The sequence below is a fragment of the Triturus cristatus genome, chromosome 6, assembly GCF_964204655.1.
Source record: "Triturus cristatus chromosome 6, aTriCri1.1, whole genome shotgun sequence".
NCBI lineage: Eukaryota > Metazoa > Chordata > Amphibia > Caudata > Salamandridae > Triturus > Triturus cristatus.
Window position 1 is genome coordinate 375,987,931 of NC_140589.1, and position 26,086 is coordinate 376,014,016.

General features: G+C 55.9%; 2 protein-coding genes across 5 annotated transcripts in view; both read right to left on the bottom strand.

The window, feature by feature from the left end:
• Positions 1-26,086, bottom strand: part of COLEC11 (collectin subfamily member 11) — a 417,003-nt gene that overhangs the window by 103,453 nt on the left and 287,464 nt on the right. The window lies entirely within an intron of this gene.
• LOC146817187 (uncharacterized) overlaps positions 3,402-26,086 on the bottom strand; it is an 83,938-nt gene continuing 61,253 nt past the window's right edge. Inside the window, exons 2-4 of the mRNA XM_085609077.1 lie at positions 23,909-24,182; positions 21,833-22,576; positions 3,402-3,490 (exon numbers count right to left, since the gene is read on the bottom strand). Coding sequence (XP_085465203.1) covers positions 3,402-3,490; positions 21,833-22,576; positions 23,909-24,152 — 1,077 coding nt within the window. The 5' untranslated portion in view covers positions 24,153-24,182. The remainder of the gene's footprint in view (positions 3,491-21,832; positions 22,577-23,908; positions 24,183-26,086) is intronic.

The window sequence follows — 26,086 nt, forward strand, 5'->3', positions numbered from 1 at the left end:
AACGGGATCCGAGCTGGCGGTGACAAGATTGCGCCCGTCCGCTGCGATCTGCAGATTCCGAGCGGCACGGACCAAGGCTACCTCTGCCGAAAGTGACAGGACTTGGCGAGCCGCCGCAACCACTCCTAACGCCTGGTCGCTGCACTACAGACCCGCGGAGTGAACTTCATGTTGCAGTAGGGGAGACCCGGCGGCAATTGAGGGAGCCTTTCATTCCTGACGACGCCTGGACTAAAGATGGCACCTGGGTCCCGGGCGAACCTACACAGTTAAGACCACGATCCGGCGGCCTCCTACGGACATCTTACTCCATTGAGCTGGCGGTGAGAGTCAGCAACGGGTGGAGGGCAGTTTGTAAACCTCCTCCACCCTCCCTTATTCTGCTACACTCACCACACACGCAGCGGGACTGTCCATTTCCCCGAGGTCACCTGAACCCAAGATGGCGTCTGGGACCCACAGTAAGCAGAGCTGTTAAGGCCACAGCCTGGGAACCTCGCTGGTCATCTCACGCATAGGATACTAAGGTGAGCCATTGGGCCTCTTATCGCGGGCGGACCCGCTGTGACGACGAGGCCCCCTCCTCAAGGTTGTGAGCCTCAGAAGTGCCTAAAATGGATGCTGTCTGACCCTGACATGGTTACGTCATAACCTCTGCTGCTCCCCTGCCTACATACCCCGCCGAGGGCGCACCAAAGAAACAGACTGTCGCCCAATTGGGGACCCCCGCAGCGCCCCACTCACTGGAGCTGACATGCGCAGCACCATACGACCTCCCAAGACCTGCAGGGAATCGAATCTGGGCACAGTGACACCCGAATCAGGAGCTCCCTTCCAGCACGAAAATCCACTGACCCTGCATAATTCAGCATCCCACTAGACAGGCACCAACCGCCCACCGGACCTGCACCCGCCGTCCTCCATGACGTCTACAACACAAAAGACCCTCGAAATCGTCACAATGGGGAAACCAAGGGCAACCCAGCACACCACGGTGCCTGAGACCGCCCCTGAAAACATGCCTACCGCCAGGAGGGTGGCCGTATCCCCCACGCCTCAGACAGACTCCTCAATCTCAGATAAGCTGGATCAAGTACTGACGGCCATCGAACAGTCCAGGATTTCAATGGAAAAGCGCCTAGGCACAGACGCAACTGATATCAGCCTCATACGGGACGATCACCACAAACTTGCAGACAAAGTGAAGGAGGGGGAGAAGGAACTGGCTGCAATGCAACCCACTATCAAGGCACACCAAACAACACTGCAGGAAGTCCTGAGCCGCCTGTCCACCATTGAGGAATGTACCGACGACTTGGAAGGGCGTTCGCGCTGCTGCAACGTCCGCGTGCTGGGTCTTCCGGAAGGAATCGAAGGTACGGACCCGCTGAGATACATGGAAATCTGGGTGAAATCATTCACCCCTGCAGCGGAGAGGATGGCGTTCTTCTCTATTGATCGTCCCCACAGAGTACCAGCCCGCAAGCCTCCACCAGGAACACCCCCCAGACCGATGCTGGCGAAGTTTTAGCATTTTCGGGATCGGGATGCTGTGCTCCGAGCGGCCAGACAAACAGGCCCCATCCATGTGCAAAACAGGCAGATAATGGTGTTCACGGACTATGCACGAGCGGTGCCACAGTAAAGATCTCTGTTCCTGGAGGTAAAACGTCGTCTGCGTGCGAACAAAATTCAGTACTCTCTCCTATTCCCTGCCTGTCTCAAAATACTCTATAATGGCTTGGCCGTCTTCTTCACAAGTGCAGAAGAGGCACACGAATGGGCGGGCCAGCACTGCACGCAACAATCTAGAACAGACTATACGCGCGACCCGACCTCTAAGCCACCGCGACCCAGGAGACGCACCCAAAAGCAGCAACACAGCGGGGCAAAGACAATGACCCGGACCGGCACCCAAGACTCCCCAGACCTAGAACAAATCATGAAAGAAAGAGGTGGAGCCCTACAAGCCGTGATTGACCTACAAGCTTCCTCCCAGGCAGGAGACATTGATCGAGCTCCACACCTCTTCTCCTCAGGAGGTGAGGGCGACAGTTATTACATGGCTTCCGGAGTGGACGCCGTTACACCCCCTTAGTCACTCCCCTGACAGCTGATACCATGAGAGATGGACAAAGGAACTCCTCCCCAGCATGAATGGATCTCACTGCCAACCCCAAACGACTTACATAATCTGTTCTCCCCTCTTGAAAACATGCGACATGGACACGATTTGATTGGCTCCAGATGGCGCTCCAGGATCCTGCGAAGGCCCGATCGGCGAAACGTCTCGCCTAGCGCGTACTACCACCCCTATTGTTTACTGTTGTACTCTCCTGTTAGAGAGAGTAGGTTTGGACGTATTACTGAATGGTAAGGGGTCCTCAGCATTGGGAAAGTTTCCCGGCCCCAGTTTTCACAGTTTCCTACCCTTGTTCTGCATCACACTACCCCCTCATGGAAATACACGTAATAGGGTACCCGGGACATATTTATGGGAGGCGGATGGTAACGCATATGTTCCTCACACCACAGGGAACGCACGGGTCACTGGGTCCCGACAGGCACAGCCTATCCAAATGAGCACTGACGACCTCACATGGCTATAAAGACACAGAATACTGACATCAACATCCTAACTCTTAATGCCCGTGGTCTTCACACGCCTCGCAAGCGATATGCTGTATACTCATACACGAAGCGCCAAAACGCCCGAATCGCGTTCCTACATGAGACGCACATCACTAACACCGAGCTAAGCAAGCTACAGTCCACATGGCGGGGTACCATATGTGCCACGTCATACTCCACTTATGTCCGGGGAGCTCTGATCTGGATCCGACCAGGGACCCCCTTCCAGGAACTTAAACGGGTAGTAGACAAGGAGGGCAGATATGCCCTATTAGAGGGCCTCCTCAATGGCCACCCAGTAATGTTGGGAAGTATATATGCCCTGAACGTAGAACAGGACACATATTGGGAACATCTCAACGGGATACTTGCTCAATTTGCCTCCATTCCATGGATTTTAGGGGGCGACTACAATTGTACGCTAGACCTCATACTAGACCGTTCCCACCCCCCACCCACACACTCAACCACCCAGAAACAAACAGAATGCTTCAAAGCCTGGTTCACACAATGGGCACTTACTGACGTATGGAGAATGCACCACCCACAGACTAGACTATATTCATTCCACTCCGTCCCACATAACCTTAGAGTCAGTCTAGACAGGTTTCTATGCTTCGTGGCGGTATTGCCTAAAGTGCACCACACAGACTATATGGGGAGGGTCATTTCTGACCACGATGCTCACATTCTGCACTTAAACTGGACACCCCCGCACCCACCCGTCCCTACATGGCATCTCCCACGAGAATGCCTAGCAGATTCCGTCTTCACACACGACCAGGGGCAAAGTATACAGGACTACTTCGCACACAACGTCCTCCACATTGATAGAACAGGACACCTTCAAAGTGGTAGCCTGGGGAGAATGCATCAAACAAATAGTGGGAGTAAAACGGACCCTGGAACAAGCACTCACCAAAGCCGAAAAACACCTCGCCACCGTTACTAAACAGGATGACATGTCGGAGGAAGCAGCGGCGCGGGTCGCCGAGGCCAGGACAGAATATATGATGGCTAGCGTCGACCTTCGACGCTACAATTTCAGGTCATATGCAACTCGAAGGCACAAGGAACGCGATAAAACTGGTACCTTGCTAGCATGGTTAACCAAACAAGACAGCGGCATGAACACCATCACTGAAGTAATAGACCCCATGGTGAACTAGTACGATCTCAAGACCAGATCCTCTCAGCATTCCACCAACACTACTCGGACGTTTACCGGTACCCAACCCTGATCGAGCAGGATATAATAGACCACTATATTACATCATTAGAGGCGAAGATACAACCAGCAGACATTACTAATGCCCTACGCTCCTCGGCTCGCACCAAAGCACTGGGGCTAGATGGATTCCCCTTAGAATACTACAAGACCTTCTCCTCCCTACTGGTCCCCCGATTGGCGGCGATGTATACCTCAACATTAGACATAGGTGAGCTACCGAAATCCCTCCAGGAATCGGTTATCGTGACCTTCCTAAAACCCAACCGTGACCCACAATTGATGGCTTCCTACCACCCCATCACGCTCCTTTCCACTGATTGCAAGATTCTAGGCAAGATATTAGCGGATAGATACACACAAATCATACGGGCCCTGGTACACCCCGATCAGTGCGGTTTCGTCCCCGGCAGAAACACATCCCAGAATATACGCCGACTATTCCATGTCCAAGATCAGGTTAGTGTCACTTACCCCGAGCAACCTGCCTTATACTAGACCTGTAAAGGGCTTTTGACACCCTAACGTGGCAGTACCTCTTCTCGGTTCTACAACGAATAGGACTTGGCCCTACTCTCTTGGCATACACTAGTCTCTTATACACAGACTCACCTTGCGCGTTCGTATAGGGCGCTACCTCTCACCAGAATTCGAGGTGCAGCGCGGCACGAGGCAGGGCTGCCCACTCTCACCTCTGCTTTTCGCCCTCACGGTGGAACCACTGGCCATACGGTTGCGACGAGAGGGGGAACAGTGGGGCATTCCCGTAGGAAATACCATAGTATGCCGATGACCTTTTAATATATATTAGGGACATCACCGAGGACTTAACACCTATCTGGGCCATACTGGTAGAATTCGCGGAAGTCTCTGGGTTACGCGTAAACTGGGAGAAGTCCACATTGTACCCGCTACACCCAAACCTTCCCCCCCCGGGTCGTCAGACTAGGAGATCAGACCATCGCTTGGAGCGGAAAGGCTCCCCGATACCTCGGAGTTCGTCTCTATCACACCCCGGCCGACATTTACGATGGTAACCACTGTAGGGCTTTGGCGGGCATCAGATCCTCCATAGGATTCTGGAAAAACCTCCCGTTAGCTCCAATTGGCCGAGTGGCCATCGCCAAAATGATAATGGTTCCTCGACTACTATACTACTTCAAAAACTTGCCAATCATCCCGCCCAGATGCTTCTTTCGAGACTTAGATGCGCTCCTCGGCTCGCTGAAATGGGGGGAAAAGCAGGCAAAGGATAGTACTAGCTAAATTACAACTACCCACAACACAAGGAGGAGTGGCTGCCCCATCCTTCGAATCCTATTTCCTAGCTGCACAACTGCAGTGGCTTTCCCCCTTGACAGCAGGCAGACACATAGGGGAGACACACACCACGAATGGTCCCGTGCCCATCCCTGAATTCCGGCGACTACGCCTACCGGGCACCAAACCAAAACGTACATATCCCGTACAGGTAGCGGTGGCACGCAAATGCATGCAAAGGATACACCGTATGTCGTCAGGGAGGCCTCCATATTCCCCCCTTCTTCCGCTGGTCGGATGGCCCAAATGGGAACACTTCTATACACCTAACACGCTACATACATGGACAGACTGTGGCATCACTGAGGTGGAGTCGCTATTTGAAGATGGCCAGCTCAGGCCCTTCCAGCGACTGATAGAGGACCATGATCTCCCTGCCGGTCAGTTCCTACTCCACCGTCAACTCCTCGCAAACTATCGCCAGTACCATGACCTCTTGACAGGTGAACCAGCCACGCACCCGGTCGTACACACAATCTTACACATGGGAATGGGACGACACTTGGTCACCTGGATCTATAAAGCCATCAGGGAACTCGGAAACAAACCACTAGAGACCCGTCGGGCCACCTGGGAAGAAGAATTTGGCCGCTTTCTACACGAGAAAGAATGGGAAAGGGCCCTTGAATACCCTAAGAAGGTGTCTCGAAACGCACTTTAAGAATATACAGTTCTATATCCTACATATAGCGTACTTGACACCAGCGCGTCTCCAACGCTTTTACCCCGACACCCAGTTATTATGCCCCAGATGCCAATCGCAGGCAGCGGACTTCCAACACATATTTTGGAGCTGTCCCACATTGCAATCGTACTGGCAACACATTCATAAGACACTCGAGGACCTCACCGGACTTACATATCTGAGTACGTGGGAAGCCTTTGCGTTGGGTATATATCAGAGGAGGAAACAACACAAAGTGCCCCTTAGATTTGTATCACTGGCTATCCTACTGGCAAAACGGAACATAGCCATGCACAGGCGGTCCTCTACAGGCCCTCCGCTTGCTGCATGGGTGGGGGCGGTACACAAATGGGCACTGGCAGAGGAGGAAACACTACGAGAAGAAGAGGCGAAAGGGACACGCAAACACCCTATATCACTGGACTGGGCTATCCTATTGAATCAATTCAAACAATCACTAACCCATGACGACCCGGAGGGAGCCCCTCACACACCAGAAGAAACGCACTTGCAGGCCGCGAACACAAATGCCAGACCCCCTGCAGTGCACAGTTAACGTCACTAGGTATCAGTGCCGGGCTTCACGCCTTAAGTGTAAGCTGGATCCCCAGAAATAGACCGACCGCAGGTTCCCTCACTTCACCCCTGGTAACTTGTGGAACCACCGTTCACCGAGACACATGCCGCCCTAAGTCCCCATCCGACACCTGTACCCAGAACCCCATGAGCACCTCCCCCAGTTTTCTTCCCCCCAGTTATATTCAGCAATTCTCTGTAGAATGATTTCAATAGTGAAAAAAACGTAACTATTCACCGCCCGAATAACAAAACATTATGATAGCAATATAAGTAAATGTGTTCCGAAGAATTGAGATTCGTGCAAAATGTCACTGAAAATGTAAAATGTCAATAAAAATATGGTTGAAAAAGAAAACACTAGAACATTCTAAAGTCAGGATCAACCTATGTTCTCATTCAAGCATGGAAAATCCGTAAGAGAGGAGTTGGTGCACACATGCCCTCAGCCTCAAAAGACTAGATCCAACCTAGTGTTAATTTGGAATCTACCACCAGTAGTGATACATGCCCCATGTGGCTGCTGCAACATCTGAAGAAGAATGCAGCAACTAGATTTGGGTCTTGCCACTCCTTGGATCATTAGGGGGTTAACTAATTGAGAGTCAACAAATGTGATATACATGCTCGCATGTCCGTGTGGTGAAAGGTAGGTGGGTATGACCACTCAAAAAGCCAGAGTATGCATTAACGAGTACCATCAGACGCCAAAAGACTGCAACTAAGATCATGAGACCTTTCCTTGAGAACAACCATACTGAGAGCAACTTTGAATGGACCATTATAGAACAAATCTCCTCAAATGATCCAAATACAAACAAAAGATTGTTCTACATGGAAAAGAGATGGACACACTGATTAGGTACATCCAAAAGAGGCCTGAACGATGAGGTACAATGAACACCACTCTAATCAGCCAAAGGGGCTGACGATACACATGCACTTCTCTGATCCGCAAGATTAGAAAGAGCGATACGAATATCCACACCTGCATTTCCATTAGACAGAATAGGCATTGCAATATCTGTTTTTGCCTGCATCAACTAAAAGAACACTACATACCTTTTAACCCTGTCCATCTACCATACAGGTTTTCAGCAGTTGAAACTAGAAGAACCCCCCCACCCCCTAGTCTCAACAAGATAGTGGGTTTAAAACATAACAGACCCTCGTCGAGATGTGTTTAAAACATGGAATACATGTCCCAGGATCCCTAGCGCTCATATAAAATAAGCATGGACAGTATTCTATTACAGGACCGGAGGCTTCGTATTATGCTTCTCTTTCTTATTTATTGCTACTCACAGCAGCCAATGAAAACTTATCTTGTGTAAAACAAACTACATTTCTGTTAGACGGCGACCTCAGAGGAGCCCGGAGAGGGGTCCTGACTTCCCTGAGTCCCACCCGTGTAGTATTGTAGCCGGGCACTGGCGGGAGATTCCCCAGGGGGAGGAATCTCGCAACTAGGATCGTACTTCTGGCACCACACGACACAGAGAGACCACACTGGGTATTCTCAGAACAAGCTTTATCAAATAGGTATCACTGCAAATATGTACAAGGTGAGCACGGGCTCAAGAGTCTCGGAAAGGTAGGGGGTAGCGGGACTGTCTCTGGTAACGGTTCAAGCAGGGACGTATCCGGCGCACAGCTCACAATCCTCGAGCTGGGGGATACGTGGTCGGAGTTGGGGTCCGGCAGGACCGTGAGAGTCTGGGGGAGCCGCGAGTCACTCAGCAGGGCTCAGGTACCAGTTCGGAGGTCTTACGATCTTCAGGGAGCCGCGAGTCACTCAGCAGGGCTCTAGTACAAGTTCGGAGGTCTTACGATCTTCAGGGAGCCGCAAGTCACTCAGCAGGGCTCAGGTACAAGTTCGGAGGTCTTACGATCTTCAGGGAGCCGCGAGTCACTCAGCAGGGCTCAAGCACAAGTTCGGAGGTCTTACGTTCTTCAGGGAGCCGCGAGTCACTCAGCAGGGCTCAGGTGAGTTCCAGTTCCAGGAGCCGCGACCACGTCAGCAGGCTCTCGTTGTTCCAGCGTCGAATCTGCCGGACAGCCCCAGAGCACTCCTTGTTATAGTTCGACCCCTCTTTGAAGTCCGGAGTCTGTGCAGGCAGGGGTCTTGTCACCTGGGGGTCGCTTGTCGGGATTTCCTGCTATAGTCTTTTGATCCTTTCAGGGCCGGGTCGGGAGGAGTCCCAGACACCCAGCAGGCGTGGAGCCAGCCCTCAGGGAGGCCGGAGGGCCGATCGAAACCCATCGTTCCGTGGGAGTTCAGAGGTGCGATAGAAACTGCTCCTCCCTCTCTCATCCCCTGGAAGCGTGATGTCCTCCAGCCGGGGTGGCGCCTCTAGGCCCGGGTCGCGCTGGGGCCAGGCGGCCATCTTGGTGCATGAAGTGGGCACGCGGGCCCGGGGTGGCCGAAAGGAGAGAGGCCAGGGACGGGGATGTCCGGATCGGTGCGTGTGTCCTGGTGGGGAGGTTCGGCTGGGCCGGGTGCTTGGGCTGTAGGTACCAGGTTTCGGTGGTGCGGGGGCACGGAGGGCCATTCTACGAGGCCGGGTCCAACACGCGTCCCCCCCAGCTGAAAGCCGGAGAGAACTGCCCATCAGCTTGGGGGGTTCTCTTCGCTGAGGCGGAAGAACCGGGAGAGGCCGTCAGCATTGGCGTGGTCCGTACCAGGGCGGTGTTCCACGGTGAAATCCATCCCCTGGAGGGAGATTGACCACCGCAGTAGCTTGGGGTTTTCTCCTCGCATCTGCATGAGCCAACGTAAGGGCCGATGGTCAGTTTGGACTCTGAAATGGGTGCCAAACAGGTAGGGTCGTAGCTTTTTGAGTGCCCAGACCACGGCAAAGGCTTCGCGCTCTATGGTGCTCCATCTTTGTTCTCGGGGCAACAGCCGCCGACTGAGGAAGGCGACGGGCTGGTCTAGGCCTTGGTCATTTACTTGGGACAGGACGGCCCCAATGCCATGCTCGGAGGCATCGGTCTGGACTATGAACTCCTTGGCGTAGTCGGGAGCCTGGAGGACGGGGGCAGTACACATGGCCCTTTTTAGGGCATCGAAAGCTTCCTGGCAGGCAGCCGTCCACTGCACTTTCTTTGGCTGTTTTTTAGATGTGAGTTCTGTGAGAGGGCCGACAAGGCTGCCATACCCCCGAATGAATCTTCAGTAGTAGCCCGTGAGTCCCAGAAAGGCTCGGACCTCCGTCTGGGTGATGGGTGGTTCCCAGGCCAGGATGGCGTCGATCTTTGGCTGTAGAGGGGCGACCTGGCCACTCCCGACCTGGTGCCCCAAGTAGACCACGGATCCTTGCCCGATCTGGCACTTGCTGGCTTTTACTGTGAGGCCTGCCTGGCGCAGGGCGGTTAGCACCCTTCGGAGGTGCTGGAGGTGCTCACTCCACTCTGAACTGAAGACAGCGATGTCGTCCAGATATGCCGCGCTGAACTGCTCTAGCCCGGCCAGGACCCTATTCACCAGTCGCTGGAAAGTGGCCGGGGCATTTTTCATCCCGAAGGGCATTACGCGGAAGCGGTAGTGCCCATCGGGGGTGGAGAAAGCGGACCGCTCTTTGGCCCCTTCGGTGAGCGCAATCTGCCAGTATCCGCAGGTGAGGTCGAATGTGCTGAGGAACCGGGCTGCCCCTAGGCGGTCAATGAGTTCGTCGGCTCGTGGAATGGGGTGGGCATCGGCTCGGGTAACGTCATTGAGCCCCCGGTAGTCCACGCAGAATCGGAGCTCGGGGGTGACACCGGGGGCCGCCGCCTTCGGGACCAGGACCACGGGGCTGGCCCAGGGACTGTCAGAGGGCTCGATCACCCCCAGGGTCAACATCTTCGAGACTTCCGCTTGAATGCAGGACCGGACCCGGTCAGGAACCCGGTAGGCTCGGTGTCTCACCGGCGGGCTGTCCCCGGTGTCCACATCATGAACACACCAGTTGGTGACCCGGGGGGTCAGGGAGAAGAGGTCAGAAAATTGTCTTAGGAGCTGGCGGCAGTCCGCTTGTTGCTGGGCAGTGAGGGCTGGGGAGAGGTTTACTCCTTCCACGGAGCCATCCTGCTCCTTGACACACAGGAGGTCCGGGAGGGGATCCGACTCATCTTCGGCCCCGTCATCGGTGGCCAGCAGGAGGCTCAGTTCTGTCCGCTGGAAGTGAGGCTTGAGGCGGTTCACGTGCAGGACCCGGAGGGGATCCCGAGGCGACTGGACGTCCACCAAGTAGGTGACTTGGCTCTTCCTCTCGACCACTTTGTAGGGCCCAGTCCATCAGTCCTGGAGAGCGCCAGGCTTCACGGGGGCCATGACCCACACCTGCTGGCCCGGCTGGAACTCGACCAGAGTAGCATTCTGGTCGTACCAGCGCCTCATTTCTTCTTGACTCGCCTCCAGGTTGGCCTCGGCCAGTTCTCGGAACCTCCTGGTCTGGTTCCGGAGGGCCAGGACATATTGGAACACATCTCGGGGGGTGGTCTGGGGTGCTGCCTCCCACCCTTCCTTAACCAAACTGAGGGGACCTCGGACGGGGTGCCCATAGAGGAATTCAAACGGGCTGAACCCTAAGGACTTCTGGGGGACCTCCCGGTAAGCGAACAAGAGGCAGGGGAGCAGGACGTCCCACTTTCGCCGGAGGGGCTCTTCTAGGCCAGCGATCATCCCTTTCAAAGTCCTATTAAACCTCTCTACTAGGCCGTTCCCTTGGGGATGGTACGGGGTGGTGAACTTATAGGACACCCCACATTGTTGCCACAGGGACGTCATATACCTGGATATAAAATTAGTTCCGCGATCGCTCACGACCTCGCGGGGGAAACCCACCCTGGAGAAGATCCCCATCAGGGCCCGGCCCACCACGGGGGCCGTAATGGTGCGTAGGGGAATAGCCTCTGGGTAGCGGGTGGCGTGGTCCACTAGGACCAAGATGAAACGGTGACCTTGGGAGGTGGGGGGGTCCAGTGGCCCCACGATGTCGATCCCGACTCGTTCGAAGGGGGTACTGACGACCGGGAAGGGTTGGAGGGGAGCCTTGCGCTTCCCCCCACTCTTCCCACTGGCTTGGCACGTGGGGCAGGACTTGCAGTGTGCCTCTACCGCTGCTTTCATCTTAGGCCAATAAAAATGGGTCACGAGACGGCTGTAGGTCTTGTCCTGACCCAGGTGACCGGCGAGGGGGACATCGTGGGCTAAGCCCAGGAGGAAATCCCGGAAGCGGAGAGGTACCACCAGTACCCGTCCGGATCCCAGCTCCACTGATTTCTGCTCACTATACAGGACGTTATTCTCCCAATAGATTCGGTGCGTTCCGGTCTGGTCACCTGCGGCTTGGCCCTCGGCCTGGCGCCGCAGCCCGACCAGGGAAGGACAGGTGGCTTGCTCTCGGCAAAATTCTTCTCGGGTGGGCCCGCCCTCGTGGCGCCAATGGGCCAACTCGGGTAGATCCCCCAACTCGGGGACCGGGGCGGGGTCGGATGGTGCGGGCTCGTCGCTGGCGATGGACCCTTCCGATGGGGGAACGGGAGGACACTCGGCGGGGACGGTGCTGGCTACTTCGACCGGGGTGCTCTCGACTTCTCTCCGGGGAGTGAGTCGGGCTGTCATAGATCGGGTGGTGGCACACCCCCACTCGGGGAGTCCCATCATTCCTAGGTGGGCCTTGCGCTCTACGTGCTTCCAGGGAGAACTCTCCAGGTCGTTCCCTAAGAGGCAGTCGACCGGCTGGGAGGTTCTTACGGCCACCTTGAGTTTACCTATCACCCCTCCCCACTCAAATGGCACCAGGGCCACCTGACACATACTTTCCCTATTGTCTGCAGATATTACGGGGCAAAAGACATTGGGGAGGATCTGCTCCTCGGGAACTAGGTGCCTGAGGACACCGGTGATACTGGCCCCGGTGTCCCGCAGGGCCTCTACCTGGTGGCCATTGATCTTGACGAGCTGCCCATATTTCTGTGTGTTGGAGGGTAGGAGGCTACCAGGGATCATTTCCCTATCTCCCAGGGATACCAGGGCCATAGCGGCGGGTTCCCACTCCTCGGCTTCCTCAACCTCCTCCCCCAGGGCTACGTTGGCTATCTGTCTCGCAGGGGTGACTTGGGTGGCCATGGGGCACTCTGGGTCATTGGCGTAGTGCCCGGGTTTCTGGCAACGAAAACATGTGACGGTCACCCGGTGTCCCCGTCTCCCAGGGGGCCCTGTTACTGGTGGGGGGGGCGCCGGGAAAGGTGGAGGTGGTGTCTTTGGGGGGGCTAGGCTGGGACTCCCTCGGCCCTCCCTGGTTCCCTCCCCCTCTCTGGCGGGGTGGTCCCTGACTGGTTCGGGGGTACTCTCCTACCATGCCCCGGGAGACCCGGGTGTTGGTCCAGCGGTCGGCCTCCACGGCCAGCTTCCGAGGATCTGTGAGCTTGCTATCCAGCAGATGTTGACGTAGCTCTACGAAGCAGTTCGCAGCCAGATGTTCCCACAACATGAGGTCAGTGAGTTCGGCAAGGGTGGTGACCTTGCTGCCCTTGACCCACCCATCGAAGGCCCGACTAAAAAAGTTTACATACTCCACCCAGGTGGTGCCCGGGATCTTCCTGCAGTCCCGGAACCGTTGGCGGTACATTTCTGGGGTGAGGCCGTACCTTGTGAGGAGAGCCTCTTTCATGTGGCTGTAGGAGGTCTGCAGGGAGAGGGGTAGGTCGAGCAGGGTGTCCCTTCCTTCGCTCAGAAACCGTCCCCACAACCCCGCCCCCCAGTCCTTCTGTGGAATCCGATGGGAGGTCATGGCGACCTCGTAGGCCCGAAACCATTGCTGAATGTCATCGTTTTTATAATATTCTTTGACCACATCCTTGGGGATGTGGACCTTCTGTTCCGCTGGGGGGGCCGTCTCTCGGTTCCCCGAGGGCCTCCCGTCCTCATTTCGGGCCTTGAGCTCGAGTTCCTTTAAGCTCCGTTCGTGCTCCAGTTGGAGCTTCCTTCCTTCGTGCTCCCGTTGGAGCTTCTTTTCTTCCAGTTCGCCTTGTACGCGCATTTGCTCTACTGCTAGCTTTTTCTCCGCTAACTTCAATTCGCCCTCGATTTTGAGTTTGGCTAACTCGAGTTCATGACTGCGGCTTCTCTCTCTGTCCGCGAGCTCTTCCGGGGATAGGCCCCCGTCTGGTACGATGCCTCGCACCTGATTGCTACTGCTTTCACTTTGGGGGGTTTCGGCTTCGTCGGGGCGCTCCCCCGTGCCTTCCGGGCGGAAGGCCCCGGTCTCCACCCAAGTTTTCAGTGCTTTCTGCAAGTCTTCTTTAGTGTTGAGGCCAGTGGTAGCGATTTTAAGTTCTTTGCAAAATTGTTTTAGCTCTTTGTGTGTGTATTCTTCCAGATGCTCCACCTGGAACACTCTGTTGGCGTTGGTTTCTGCGGAGCTCGTGGCGCTTCCTTCTGCCATCTTTGTTGGTCGTGCGTCCGTTGTTCACTTGTACGATCTCTAGGTGATGGGCCCGAATCCCGTCGCTTGCCACCAATGTTAGACGGCGACCTCAGAGGAGCCCGGAGAGGGGTCCTGACTTCCCTGAGTCCCACCCGTGTAGTATTGTAGCCGGGCACTGGCGGGAGATTCCCCAGGGGGAGGAATCTCGCAACTAGGATCGTACTTCTGGCACCACACGACACAGAGAGACCACACTGGGTATTCTCAGAACAAGCTTTATCAAATAGGTATCACTGCAAATATGTACAAGGTGAGCACGGGCTCAAGAGTCTCGGAAAGGTAGGGGGTAGCGGGACTGTCTCTGGTAACGGTTCAAGCAGGGACGTATCCGGCGCACAGCTCACAATCCTCGAGCTGGGGGATACGTGGTCGGAGTTGGGGTCCGGCGGGACCGTGAGAGTCTTGGGGAGCCGCGAGTCACTCAGCAGGGCTCAGGTACCAGTTCGGAGGTCTTACGATCTTCAGGGAGCCGCGAGTCACTCAGCAGGGCTCTAGTACAAGTTCGGAGGTCTTACGATCTTCAGGGAGCCGCGAGTCACTCAGCAGGGCTCAGGTACAAGTTCGGAGGTCTTACGATCTTCAGGGAGCCGCGAGTCACTCAGCAGGGCTCAAGCACAAGTTCGGAGGTCTTACGTTCTTCAGGGAGCCGCGAGTCACTCAGCAGGGCTCAGGTGAGTTCCAGTTCCAGGAGCCGCGACCACGTCAGCAGGCTCTCGTTGTTCCAGCGTCGAATCTGCCGGACAGCCCCAGAGCACTCCTTGTTATAGTTCGACCCCTCTTTGATGTCCGGAGTCTGTGCAGGCAGGGGTCTTGTCACCTGGGGGTCGCTTGTCGGGATTTCCTGCTATAGTCTTTTGATCCTTTCAGGGCCGGGTCGGGAGGAGTCCCAGACACCCAGCAGGCGTGGAGCCAGCCCTCAGGGAGGCCGGAGGGCCGATCGAAACCCATCGTTCCGGGGGAGTTCAGAGGTGCGATAGAAACTGCTCCTCCCTCTCTCATCCCCTGGAAGCGTGATGTCCTCCAGCCGGGGTGGCGCCTCTAGGCCCGGGTCGCGCTGGGGCCGGGCGGCCATCTTGGTGCATGAAGTGGGCACGCGGGCCCGGGGTGGCCGAAAGGAGAGAGGCCAGGGACGGGGATGTCCGGATCGGTGCGTGTGTCCTGGTGGGGAGGTTCGGCTGGGCCGGGTGCTTGGGCTGTAGGTACCAGGTTTCGGTGGTGCGGGGGCACGGAGGGCCATTCTACGAGGCCGGGTCCAACAATTTCCCATGATGCATGCACCACATCACTTCCTGCATAGCCCCATAAGAGCCAGTAATACCGGAACCTGTCCTCTTTCTTTGCTGCTCCCGCAGACAGTTAAGTTGAGATCTCCATTATTGGCATTGCTAATGTGTTATTTTTATGTTTGATGCTTTAATTGCTGCAAGCGGCGCATTGTCAGTGTATTAAGAAGCTTGAATAACTAATGCCGCTTTGCTTCTTAAATCACTGCCCAAATATTGCCTTGACCGCTGTGTAGGTGGGTCGGATTTCGCGCCCTTGGTGCTACGGGGCTCCCGCTGGGAGCGGGGATGCTTTATGAGCTTTGCCGAGTCCTCCGAGTACGGCGATCGATATGGGTGTGCATCGCGCCGATTTTACAGCTAAAAGACGCGGCGCTCGGCCGCATTGTCATTCTAAATTTCAGCACGTTTAGCGCTTAAGCAGAACATTGGGCACGGTACCGCCCCGCCTTCGGCGGGTGAAATGCAACTTTTGAGATAGCACGAAGGCTCCCCTCATATGCCGGTCCACTTGGAGCCTGTCACTTTTACTTTCGCTTTAGGATTCCACGTGCGTAGCCCAATTGGGCTATTTCAGTAGGATTTGGGCTACGCACGTCGTAACTGCCCGTTTTCTGTCGTTTTTCTTTCGTTTTTGCCACTCCAGGCTGAGTTTCATACAGAGAGCACTGCTTTACGCCTGGCTGGCTGCTAAAACGACCTGGGCCTGGATGGAGCACACCTGCTTGGATATTTTCTTGCTCTTTTGGCTCCACTACGCCCTGTGGGCTGTAATAATTGAGATACAGCTTTGGCTGAGGAGCTAGGTACCTATGCTGTTGTGCTGTGGGTTGGCTCCCCCCCTTTACTTCTCCTTACTGTTGCCTTTGAGCAAGTACGTCTATAAATTTGGCTCCACCATGGAAAATTGGGTGCACTATGAGGAGGATGACACCTTATACGAGGAGGAAGTAGGTACACCTTCCATCGAGGAACATATTGTTGAGGCCCTGGACGCTTCCGTGCAGGAGTCGGTCAACAAGGCCCTGGAGAAGGCAGTTCCGGGAACTGTGCAGCAGGCATTGGCGAATGCGTTGAAGCCTATTACTAGGCAATTGTAGAGGTTCGCAAAGCATCATGGCTTCACTACCCCAGCAGGGGCTCCGGCAGAAGGGCCACAGCCTAAGCCCTGGCCTCATTCTGCCTCTTACTCTTCACTTCTGCGTCCTGAGATGGAGAGAGAGAGGGTTCAGGATACTGACTCGAAACCTGGTTCCACCTCATCGGACACCCCAGAAGATTCCCCTCCCAAGAAGAAATCTAGGAAGGCTAAGAATGTGGAAACTCCACAGACGGCCCCTACGCCTTTCACGCTCAACCCCTCGGATATTGTTCATCCTAGGTCCTCTGATTGGGTGCCTGCCCTGGAGGTGGCGGCGTACCTGCATGAGAATTTGCGCAAAAGTTTTGACAAGGAGGTGCGCAACAGACTGCGGTCTGAATGTCTTGTTGACAAGGTGGCTGAAACGCCTGAAATTGACTCTAGTCTACTAACTCTCCTTAAAAAGTTTGCCAAGGACCCTAAGAAGGGTATAGTTCGTGCCTGGCGAGGGTGCCAAGTCGGGACGCACGCAGCCTGCCATTCACGAACCAGGAAGTACGATTTGCACCGACGTCATCCCGCACGGACAATATTTTCCGGCAGCCAAAAACTGCCGGGAAATCAGGACGACGCGAACAAGGAGTACCTGCACGCGACGGACAGACATGGACCAGAACCTACGTGTCATCCCGGCCCTCATAGCAGTCGACCTCCTCTACAGGTTATGACGCAGACGCCGCAGAAGGTCAGAACAACAAAGGGAGGGGGGAAAGGGGGGGGCGCAGGGGCAGGCCACAAAACCCCCACCAAAGTCACACAGCACACATGCCCTGGACATACCTGACCCCCAGGCCCTGGTCACTACGAGGGGGTGGGGGCGTGTCCAGCAAAGCCAGCGTCCCCCACAAAGGAAGTGCTTGACGACGCGAACCGGCAACACAACAATACAGGTACGTCCCGTACCCACGCCTTAAGAGCGTGGGTACGAGTCGTACCACGCCCACACCTACGTCACCCCAACAATGGCGGGACGGCTGTACCCACGTAGCAAAGGCCTGGGTACGGCCCGCACAAGCATTCCATAGCGTGGGTACGGATATGTACGGACCATACCCCCACCCCCGTATGCATGGAGCGTACCCACCACCCCAACAGTGTAAGTACGACCCGTACCCTCACCCGCGTACGTATGGAGCGTACCCCCCACCCCAACAGTGTAAGTACGACCCGTACCCTCACCCGCGTACGTATGGAGCGTACCCCCCACCCCAACAGTGTAAGTACGAACCGTACCCCCACCCGCGTATGCATGGAGCATACCCCCTCCCCAACCGTGTATGTACGGACTGTACCCCCACCCCAACTGTGTATGTACGACCCGTACCCTCACCCGCATACGTATGGAGCGCACCCCCACCCCAACCGTGTATGTACGGACCGTACCCCCACCCCAACCGTGTATGTACGACCCGTACCCTCACCCGCGTATGTATGGAGCGTACCCCCCACCCCAACAGTGTAAGTACAGCCCATACCCTCACCCGCGTACGTATGGAGCGTACCCCCACCCCAACAGTGTAAGTACGACCCGTACCCTCACCCGCGTATGCATGGAGCATACCCCCCACCCCAACAGTGTAAGTATGACTCGTACCCTCACCCGCGTACGTATGGAGCGTACCCCCCACCCCAACAGTGTAAGTACGACCCGTACCCTCACCCGCGTATGCATGGAGCGTACCCCCACCGTGTATGTACGGACCGTACCCCCACCCCAACCGTGTATGTACGACCCGTACCCTCACCCACATATGTATGGAGCGTACCCCCCACCCCAACAGTGTAAGTACGACCCGTACCCTCACCCGCGTACGTATGGAGCGTACCCCCCACCCCAACAGTGTAAGTACGACCCGTACCCTCACCCGCGTATGCATGGAGCGTACCCCCACCCCAACCGTGTATGTATGACCCGTACCCTCACCCGTGTACGTATAGAGCGCACCCCCACCCCAACCGTGTATGTACGGACCGTACCCCCACCCCAACCTTGTATGTATGACCTGTACCCTCACCCGCGTACGTATGGAGCGTACCCCCCACCCCAACAGTGTAAGTACGACCCGTACACTCACCCGCGTACGTATGGAGCGTACCCCCCACCCCAACAGTGTAAGTACGACCCGTACCCTCACCCGCATATGCATGGAGCGTACCCCCACCCCAACCGTGTATGTACGAACCGTACCCTCACCCGCATATGCATGGAGCGTAAACCCACCCCAACCGTGTATGTACGACCCGTACCCTCACCCGCGTATGCATGGAGCATAACCCCCATGCCAACAGTGTACGTACGGACCGTACCCCCACCTCGTATGCATGGAGCGAACCCACACCCGTGTATGTTCTAAGCGTACATATCCTGAAATAGGAGGGTTGGGTGCAGAGTCCTCCCAGCAGTGCCCAGACACAGGAGGGGTGTGTGCAGAGTCCTCCCAGCAGTGCCCAGTCACAAGAGGGGTGTGTGCAGAGTCCTCCCAGCAGTGCCCAGACACAGGAGGGGTGGGTGCCTAACACGCCCATCAGTGCCCAGTCACAGGAGGGGTGTGTGCAGAGGCCTCCCAGCAGTGCCCAGACACAGGAGGGGTGGGTGCAGAGTCCTCCCAGCAGTAACCAGTCACAGGAGGGGTGTGTGCAGAGTCCTCCCAGCAGTGCCCAGACACAGGAGGGGTGGGTGCAGAGTCCTCCCAGCAGTGCCCAGTCATAAGAGGGGTGTGTGCAGAGTCCTCCCAGCAGTGCCCAGACACAGGAGGGGTGGGTGCAGAGTCCTCCCAGCAGTGCCCAGACACAGGAGGGGTGGGTGCCTAACACTCCCAGCAGTGCCCAGACACAGGAGGGGTGGGTGCAGAGTCCTCCCAGCAGTGCCAGGCACAGGAGGGGTGTGTGCAGAGGCCTCCCAGCAGTGCCCAGACACAGGAGGGGTGGGTGCAGAGTCCTCCCAGCAGTGCCAGGCACAGGAGGGGTGTGTGCAGAGGCCTCCCAGCAGTGCCCAGACACAGGAGGGGTGGGTGCAGAGTCCTCCCAGCAGTGCCCAGACACAGGAGGGGTGGGTGCAGAGTCCTCCCAGCAGTGCCCAGACACAGGAGGGGTGGGTGCCTAACACTCCCAGCAGTGCCCAGACACAGGAGGGGTGGGTGCAGAGTCCTCCCAGCAGTGCCAGGCACAGGAGGGGTGTGTGCAGAGGCCTCCCAGCAGTGCCCAGACACAGGAGGGGTGGGTGCAGAGTCCTCCTAGCAGTGCCCAGTCACAGGAGGGGTGTGTGCAGAGTCCTCCCAGCAGTGCCAAGACACAGGAGGGGTGGGTGCAGAGCCCTCCCAGCAGTGCCCAGTCACAAGAGGGGTGTGTGCAGAGTCCTCCCAGCAGTGCCCAGACACAGGAGGGGTGGGTGCCTAACACTCCCAGCAGTGCCCAGTCACAGGAGGGGTGTGTGCAGAGTCCTCCCAGCAGTGCCCAGACACAGGAGGGGTGGGTGCAGAGTCCTCCCAGCAGTGCTCAGTCATAAGAGGGGTGTGTGCAGAGCCCTCCCAGCAGTGCCCAGACACAGGAGGGGTGGGGGCAGAGTCCTCCCAGCAGTGCCCAGTCACAGGAGGGGTGTGTGCAGAGGCCTCCCAGCAGTGCCCAGACACAGGAGTGGTGTGTGCAGAGTCCTCCCAGCAGTGCCCAGACACAGGAGGGGTGGGTGCAGAGTCCTCCCAGCAGTGCCCAGTCATAAGAGGGGTGTGTGCAGAGTCCTCCCAGCAGTGCCCAGACACAGGAGGGGTGGGTGCCTAACACTCCCAGCAGTGCCCAGACACAGGAGGGGTGGGTGCAGAGCCCTCCCAGCAGTGCCCAGACACAGGAGGGGTGGGTGCAGAGTCCTCCCAGCAGTGCCCAGTCACAGGAGGGGTGGGTGCAGAGTCCTCCCAGGAGTGCCCAGACACAGGAGGGGTGGGTGCCTAACACTCCCAGCAGTGCCCAGTCACAGGAGGGGTGTGTGCAGAGGCCTCCCAGCAGTGCCCAGTCACAGGAGGGGTGTGTTGAGAGCCCTCCCAGCAGTGCCCAGACACAGGAGGGGTGAGTGCAGAGTCCTCCCAGCAGTGCCCAGTCACAGAAGGGGTGTGTGCAGAGGCCTCCCAGCAGTTCCCAGACACAGGAGGGGTGGGTGCAGAGTCCTCCCAGCAGTGCCCAGTCACAGGAGGGGTGTGTGCAGAGTCCTCCCAGTAGTGCCCAGACACAGGAGGGGTGGGTGCAGAGTCCTCCCAGCAGTGCCCAGTCATAAGAGGGGTATGTGCAGAGTCCTCCCAGCAGTGCCCAGACACAGGAGGGGTGGGTGCCTAACACTCACAGCAGTGCCCCTGCAAAGAAAAGGGTGGAGTACCCACAGATCCAATGCCCACAAATGTCAGTCAGGTGCACAAAGATCATGCAGTACATGTACCACATGTGTGCGAGGCTGGGAGTATACACATGCATAGCGCCAAAAAGAAAACATGTACACATGAAGTCATGGCAACAGTCTACATACACAAGTACAGTGACCACCAAGGACGCCACGAATGATGCAGGTGGAGACATCGCTCAGCTTGCATGGCCCAAGTCTAACGAGTCCGTCACACACTCAGCCAATGTAGACACAGCTCAGCACCACATATTGGAAAGACCCTGCAGGGAAGATGTCAGGTTACACAGAGGAAGGAACACACCTTGGGACGATGTCACCATGCAGTAACTGCTCACATGAACAAAGTTATGTAGCCAACAGCTTGTGATGGCACACAGATACCAGGATCCACCCTATGACCAGCACAAGACTACAATTCCCACACACCCAACACATAATCACCACCCAAAATAATGGGGCAGGTCGACCAACAGCAACACCAGACAGACAGTAGTGTACTAAGGAAAAAGAAATTGCTTTATTCAGCATCCAAAATCTGTTTGTCCCTTGAAAGTTCAAAATGTACAATGCCCATAGGGCAATCCAAAGTTCTAATCCAGGTGGGGGACACAGTGGGACGCGTGTCCCCTAGCTTGCCTGCACAGTCAGACTCCTTCGTCTTCCAGAGCGGGGAGGGCATCATGTGGGGGGGAGGACCAGGCACCGCAGGGACATGAGGGCGAAGGGTAGGCGTCGTGGGTGCAGGGATGGAGGACTCCACCACAGAGGGTGGGGCAGGGCCAAAGGCGGAGGCCAGGATGGCGCTGCACACCTTAGCAAGGTCCTCCAGGGACTCCCCTGCACCCGAAGGAACCACAGGCCCCAAGGAGGGGGGGGGCGGACGGATGGGTCGCAGCGCCACTGGGGGAGGGTGTGGACAGGGGGGGACTCAACCACCCTGACCGGGGACTCCCTTGACCGCTTGCGGGGTGGTGTCACTGTGGGGCTCAGGGACAGAGCGGCCATGAAGGAGTCTTTGCCGGATATGTGGCCAGGAGAGCTGAGGGGAGGGGATTTGGAGGGAGTGGATTTGGTGGAATGCGGACTCCCACTCTGGCTGTGTGGCTTACGTTTGCCCCCCGACCCAGTGGGTGTGCCTACTTCACCCTGTGTGTGCGTGCCAGGAGGTGTGCGTTTGACCTTCCCTGCTGGTGTGGTGCCTGTGTCTGTTGTGGTGGGTGCATGCTGACGTCTGGGTGTACATGGGACAGGCATGGGAGTGGGAAGGGTGGATGGGTCAGGGGTAGGGGGTTGGACGAAGCGCTGCAGGAGACCCACTGCTGCAGTCAGTGTCGAGTCAATGGACCTCAGCAAGTTGCGTTGGTCAGCCTGCGATGAGAAAATGCCCTCCAAGTATGCCTCCATGTTGTTCAGCACTTGGCTGTGGCCATGGAGGACATTAAGCATCGCAGCCTGACCAACCTGCAACTGCCGCTGGATGTCCACAGACTCGGCATTGGCGGCAGCAGTGGAGACAGGGGCAGGGGGTGCGTTGCCTGGCAGGAAGGAGACATGTGGTGACTGGGCACGCTGGGAAGGGACACGAGCAAGTGGGAGGCGGCTGATGGCAATGGAGGGGGCGGGGAGAGATGTTGTGCCGCTGTCAGCTGCTGGTGCAGCCTCCGCCCACTCGGAGAGATCATCCTCGGACCCGTCAGCTTCATATTCTGTCGTGCCAGTGGACAGGTCCTCGGCCTCACTCTCCTCCACCTCAGTTCCACTCGATGTGCCAGCCACGTTGTCACCGCTGGCACTGGTGCTCGGTCCCTCCGCTCCGTCTGTGCTCATGTCTTCCTCCGTGTCCCCCGACGATGCTGTGGGCAAGGTGAAGAGACAGCAATTAATCATACACCTGTATACATATGTCACATGAGTCCAATCTACATAGGTTACAGTGCATAGCCTGAAAAGAAAGATCAGTAACATCTACAAAACAAGGTACAGATGTAGGGCATGCAACACACAGTTGGTTGACCCACCATGCCACTGAAAAAATATGGAGAGCATGACACAATAGCAAATGACATGAAATGGAGTTTGACCGAGGAGCCAGGCCCTGGGGACAATCCAGCACTGCATCTGCACCACACAGCGTTGCCGAAAATAGGGATGAGCAGGGACCATATCCATGAACTTGAGGCACATGCTGCATAGGTAATACTGAAAACATGCCCACCATGACTGGCTCACTGCACCTTGAGTGTATGTGCGGACAAACATCACACACTGGCCAGACCTAGCAAGGAGACATCAGGTTTTGACATGTAGGCTTGGCACGCACCAACCACCCCCTACATGAGACAATTTGGTGAGACACAGCAAGCACTTACATCTCTTAGTCTGGGTGAAATACACATGGGCTGGATAAATGCAAGATTGGACACAAAATACCCAAGGTGCGCCTGTCCAAATAATCATGTACAAATGGTCATCATCAGATGATTGTAACAAGACACACAGGCACTGGCCACCGTGAGTATGAACAAGGAAAATCAGGTCAGGCTGTACAGTGGACACTTGTACTACATTTTACGTCAATATACATGGTGCCAGGGGACAATGGCACCGAGCACAACCTATGCTGTAGACACTGAGAGTGTCCACATTTTGTGATGACACACATGACACCTAGGAAAATATGACCCAGGGGACAGTAGTGGCCACACAACTCCATGGTCCTGAATGGGAATGACTGCAACACACGCCACCATCCCTGCACTATGCGTATCGCACACTCATGCACATCATGTCACAGGCCACAACATAGGACATGCGTGCTGTAAGGCATGACACTTGAGAGACTAACTCCCATGTCTGGACTCAGCATCAGTGCCAACTGACATGGAACCCACAAGTACTGAACTGGACAGGGCACAGGCAAGGTCCCAAAACCTGTTACACACCACCCCCACACATGATGCTACAGGCATAGTTCACGTGGAGAAAGTGCCAGCCTACATAACCTTGTGAAGGAGTGACTACACACAGACCAGGGAACACATTGCAAGGAGGGGAAGGGAGGCAGGAGAGCACCGCTGTACTGTGGGTAACAGGATCTGCACAGCACCTTTAAACCCTGGCAGTGTATCCATGCAACTGTGCACTTACAAATGCTGGTGACACACAACAAACACACATGTACCTACCCCCTTCCTGCTGCTGCTTCTCCTGTAAGCGCCTGTCCAAGTCTGGAAATACCACCGCCAGCACACGCTTGTGGATGTGGGTCAGACGGCGGCGCCTGCGGTTCTTATGGGTCTCAGGTGAGTCCCCCAGCAGGACCCGTGCGATCCTCCGCGTCCAGCACCGGATATCCTGCCAGCGTTTCCTCACCTGGGCCAGGCGCCGCTTGCGACTGTCCGTCCTCCTCACGGCACTGACGGCGTTCATCCAGATCTGCTTCTTGGCAGAGGCGCCTACCTGTGAGGGTGAACAAGTGACACTACATCAATACACCTGGCATATGTCACAGAGACACATATTAGAACAAATTTGCTGTTTACAACAAGGCATAGTATGCATCCAACGCATTGCACCTTTGTCATAGAGACATGATCCTCTGGGGAAGGGAAAAAGCAGTACGTGCCATTGAAAGTACACAGGTGGAATGAGGGCAACGACACAATCAATGATCCAGGCTCACACTGTGCATCACAAGCTACACCAGGATAATGTGCAGCACCTCTAAGCAGTCACGTGCCACAGGCCACTGATGCTACCTCAGCAGAGTACACAGACACACACAGGCACAGGACATTCACCTGCCATTGCCAAATGCAGCGACAGGATCCACCCTATGACCAGCATACGCGAGCACACCCATAGTGATACGGACCGTACACACCCCTGTACGCTCACTATCACTATGGGTACGCATACGCGAGCACACCCATAGTGATACGGACCGTACACACGCCTGTACGCTCACTATCACTATGGGTACGCATACGCGAGCACACCCATAGTGATACGGACCGTACACACGCCTGTACGCTCACTATCACTATGGGTACGCATACGCGAGCACACCCATAGTGATACGGACCGTACACACGCCTGTACGCTCACTATCACTATGGGTACGCATACGCGAGCACACCCATAGTGATAGGGAACGTACACAGGCCCTCTGAGCGAATGTACGGTGCCTTTCACACATCACAGTGGTGACAGGCAGCACACAGGAAGGAATAGAGCTGACATACTTGTCCATGGATGGACATCAAGGCATTGTCTGGGCATTACTACATGTGTGGGGCACAGGTGTGAAAGTCTGTGATGTGGCACATTACTCCTGAGTTGAGAAGGCACCAGATGTATGATGAGATGTGTACAGATGTTATGTGTGACGGTGCAATGTGTTCCAGGCATGCCCTTAACTCCTTTGACATGTGTGCATGTCGTACTGCACACTTGGGATGAGCGTCACTGGCATGGCACAGTCAACAACACACGCAAGTGTCCCCTGATGCCCGCTACAGGGGTTACCACACCAGACATGTGACTACCCACGGTGCACGATGTGTCTATGTCATGTATGTGTGGGGTGTTCCCATTAGCTTGATGTTGGTGCTCCCTCAAAAGCATCAGCTGTTGCAGCAACCAACATGTGTCTGTGTGTAGATGGACATGGCACACTGTTACGCACACCAGGCCACATGTAGTATCGGATGTGAGGTGCGTATGTATGCATGGGACACGGAGTAGCGTAACAAGGACATGTCTGCATCCTCTCAATGAATGTGTGGTGAGTCATTAAATGTACACCTTATTGGCAAGGTGTGTGGGCTGTCCTAGTGTAATGTCATGTGACCTGTGGCTCTAGTGTTCCGCTACCAGTCTCTGAAATCGACATCCTACTTCTGCTGATGTGTTGATGTATGTCACTCCTGTGTTGCGTCTGGCTGTTCACTTACACTGGGACACAGCTAATCCCATGCCATGGCATGTGGAGGTTCACAATCTCCGTGTGTAGCTGGGTCTTGGTAGGAGTGTCACCTGGCAGCCATACGTGTCCAGGGCATGTGGCACATACCTGACTCCGTATGTCGCATATGTGTATTGACAGATTAACATGTGCTCAGTACAAATAAATTGTTGTTGTAGTGCACTCACTCTTCCTTGTCACTTCCAAATTACTGCAGAGCGCCGCCTCATGCGGGAGAATGACTGTATCCGGTGCTACCGCTTCCCCCAACCGTTGATTGAGGAGTTGACGGCGAGGCTGGCACCACACCTGCAACCGCTGCACAGGTATCCTACGGCACTGACACCCAAGCTGAAGGTAATGGCAGCCCTACATTTTCTTGCCACGGATACCTTTC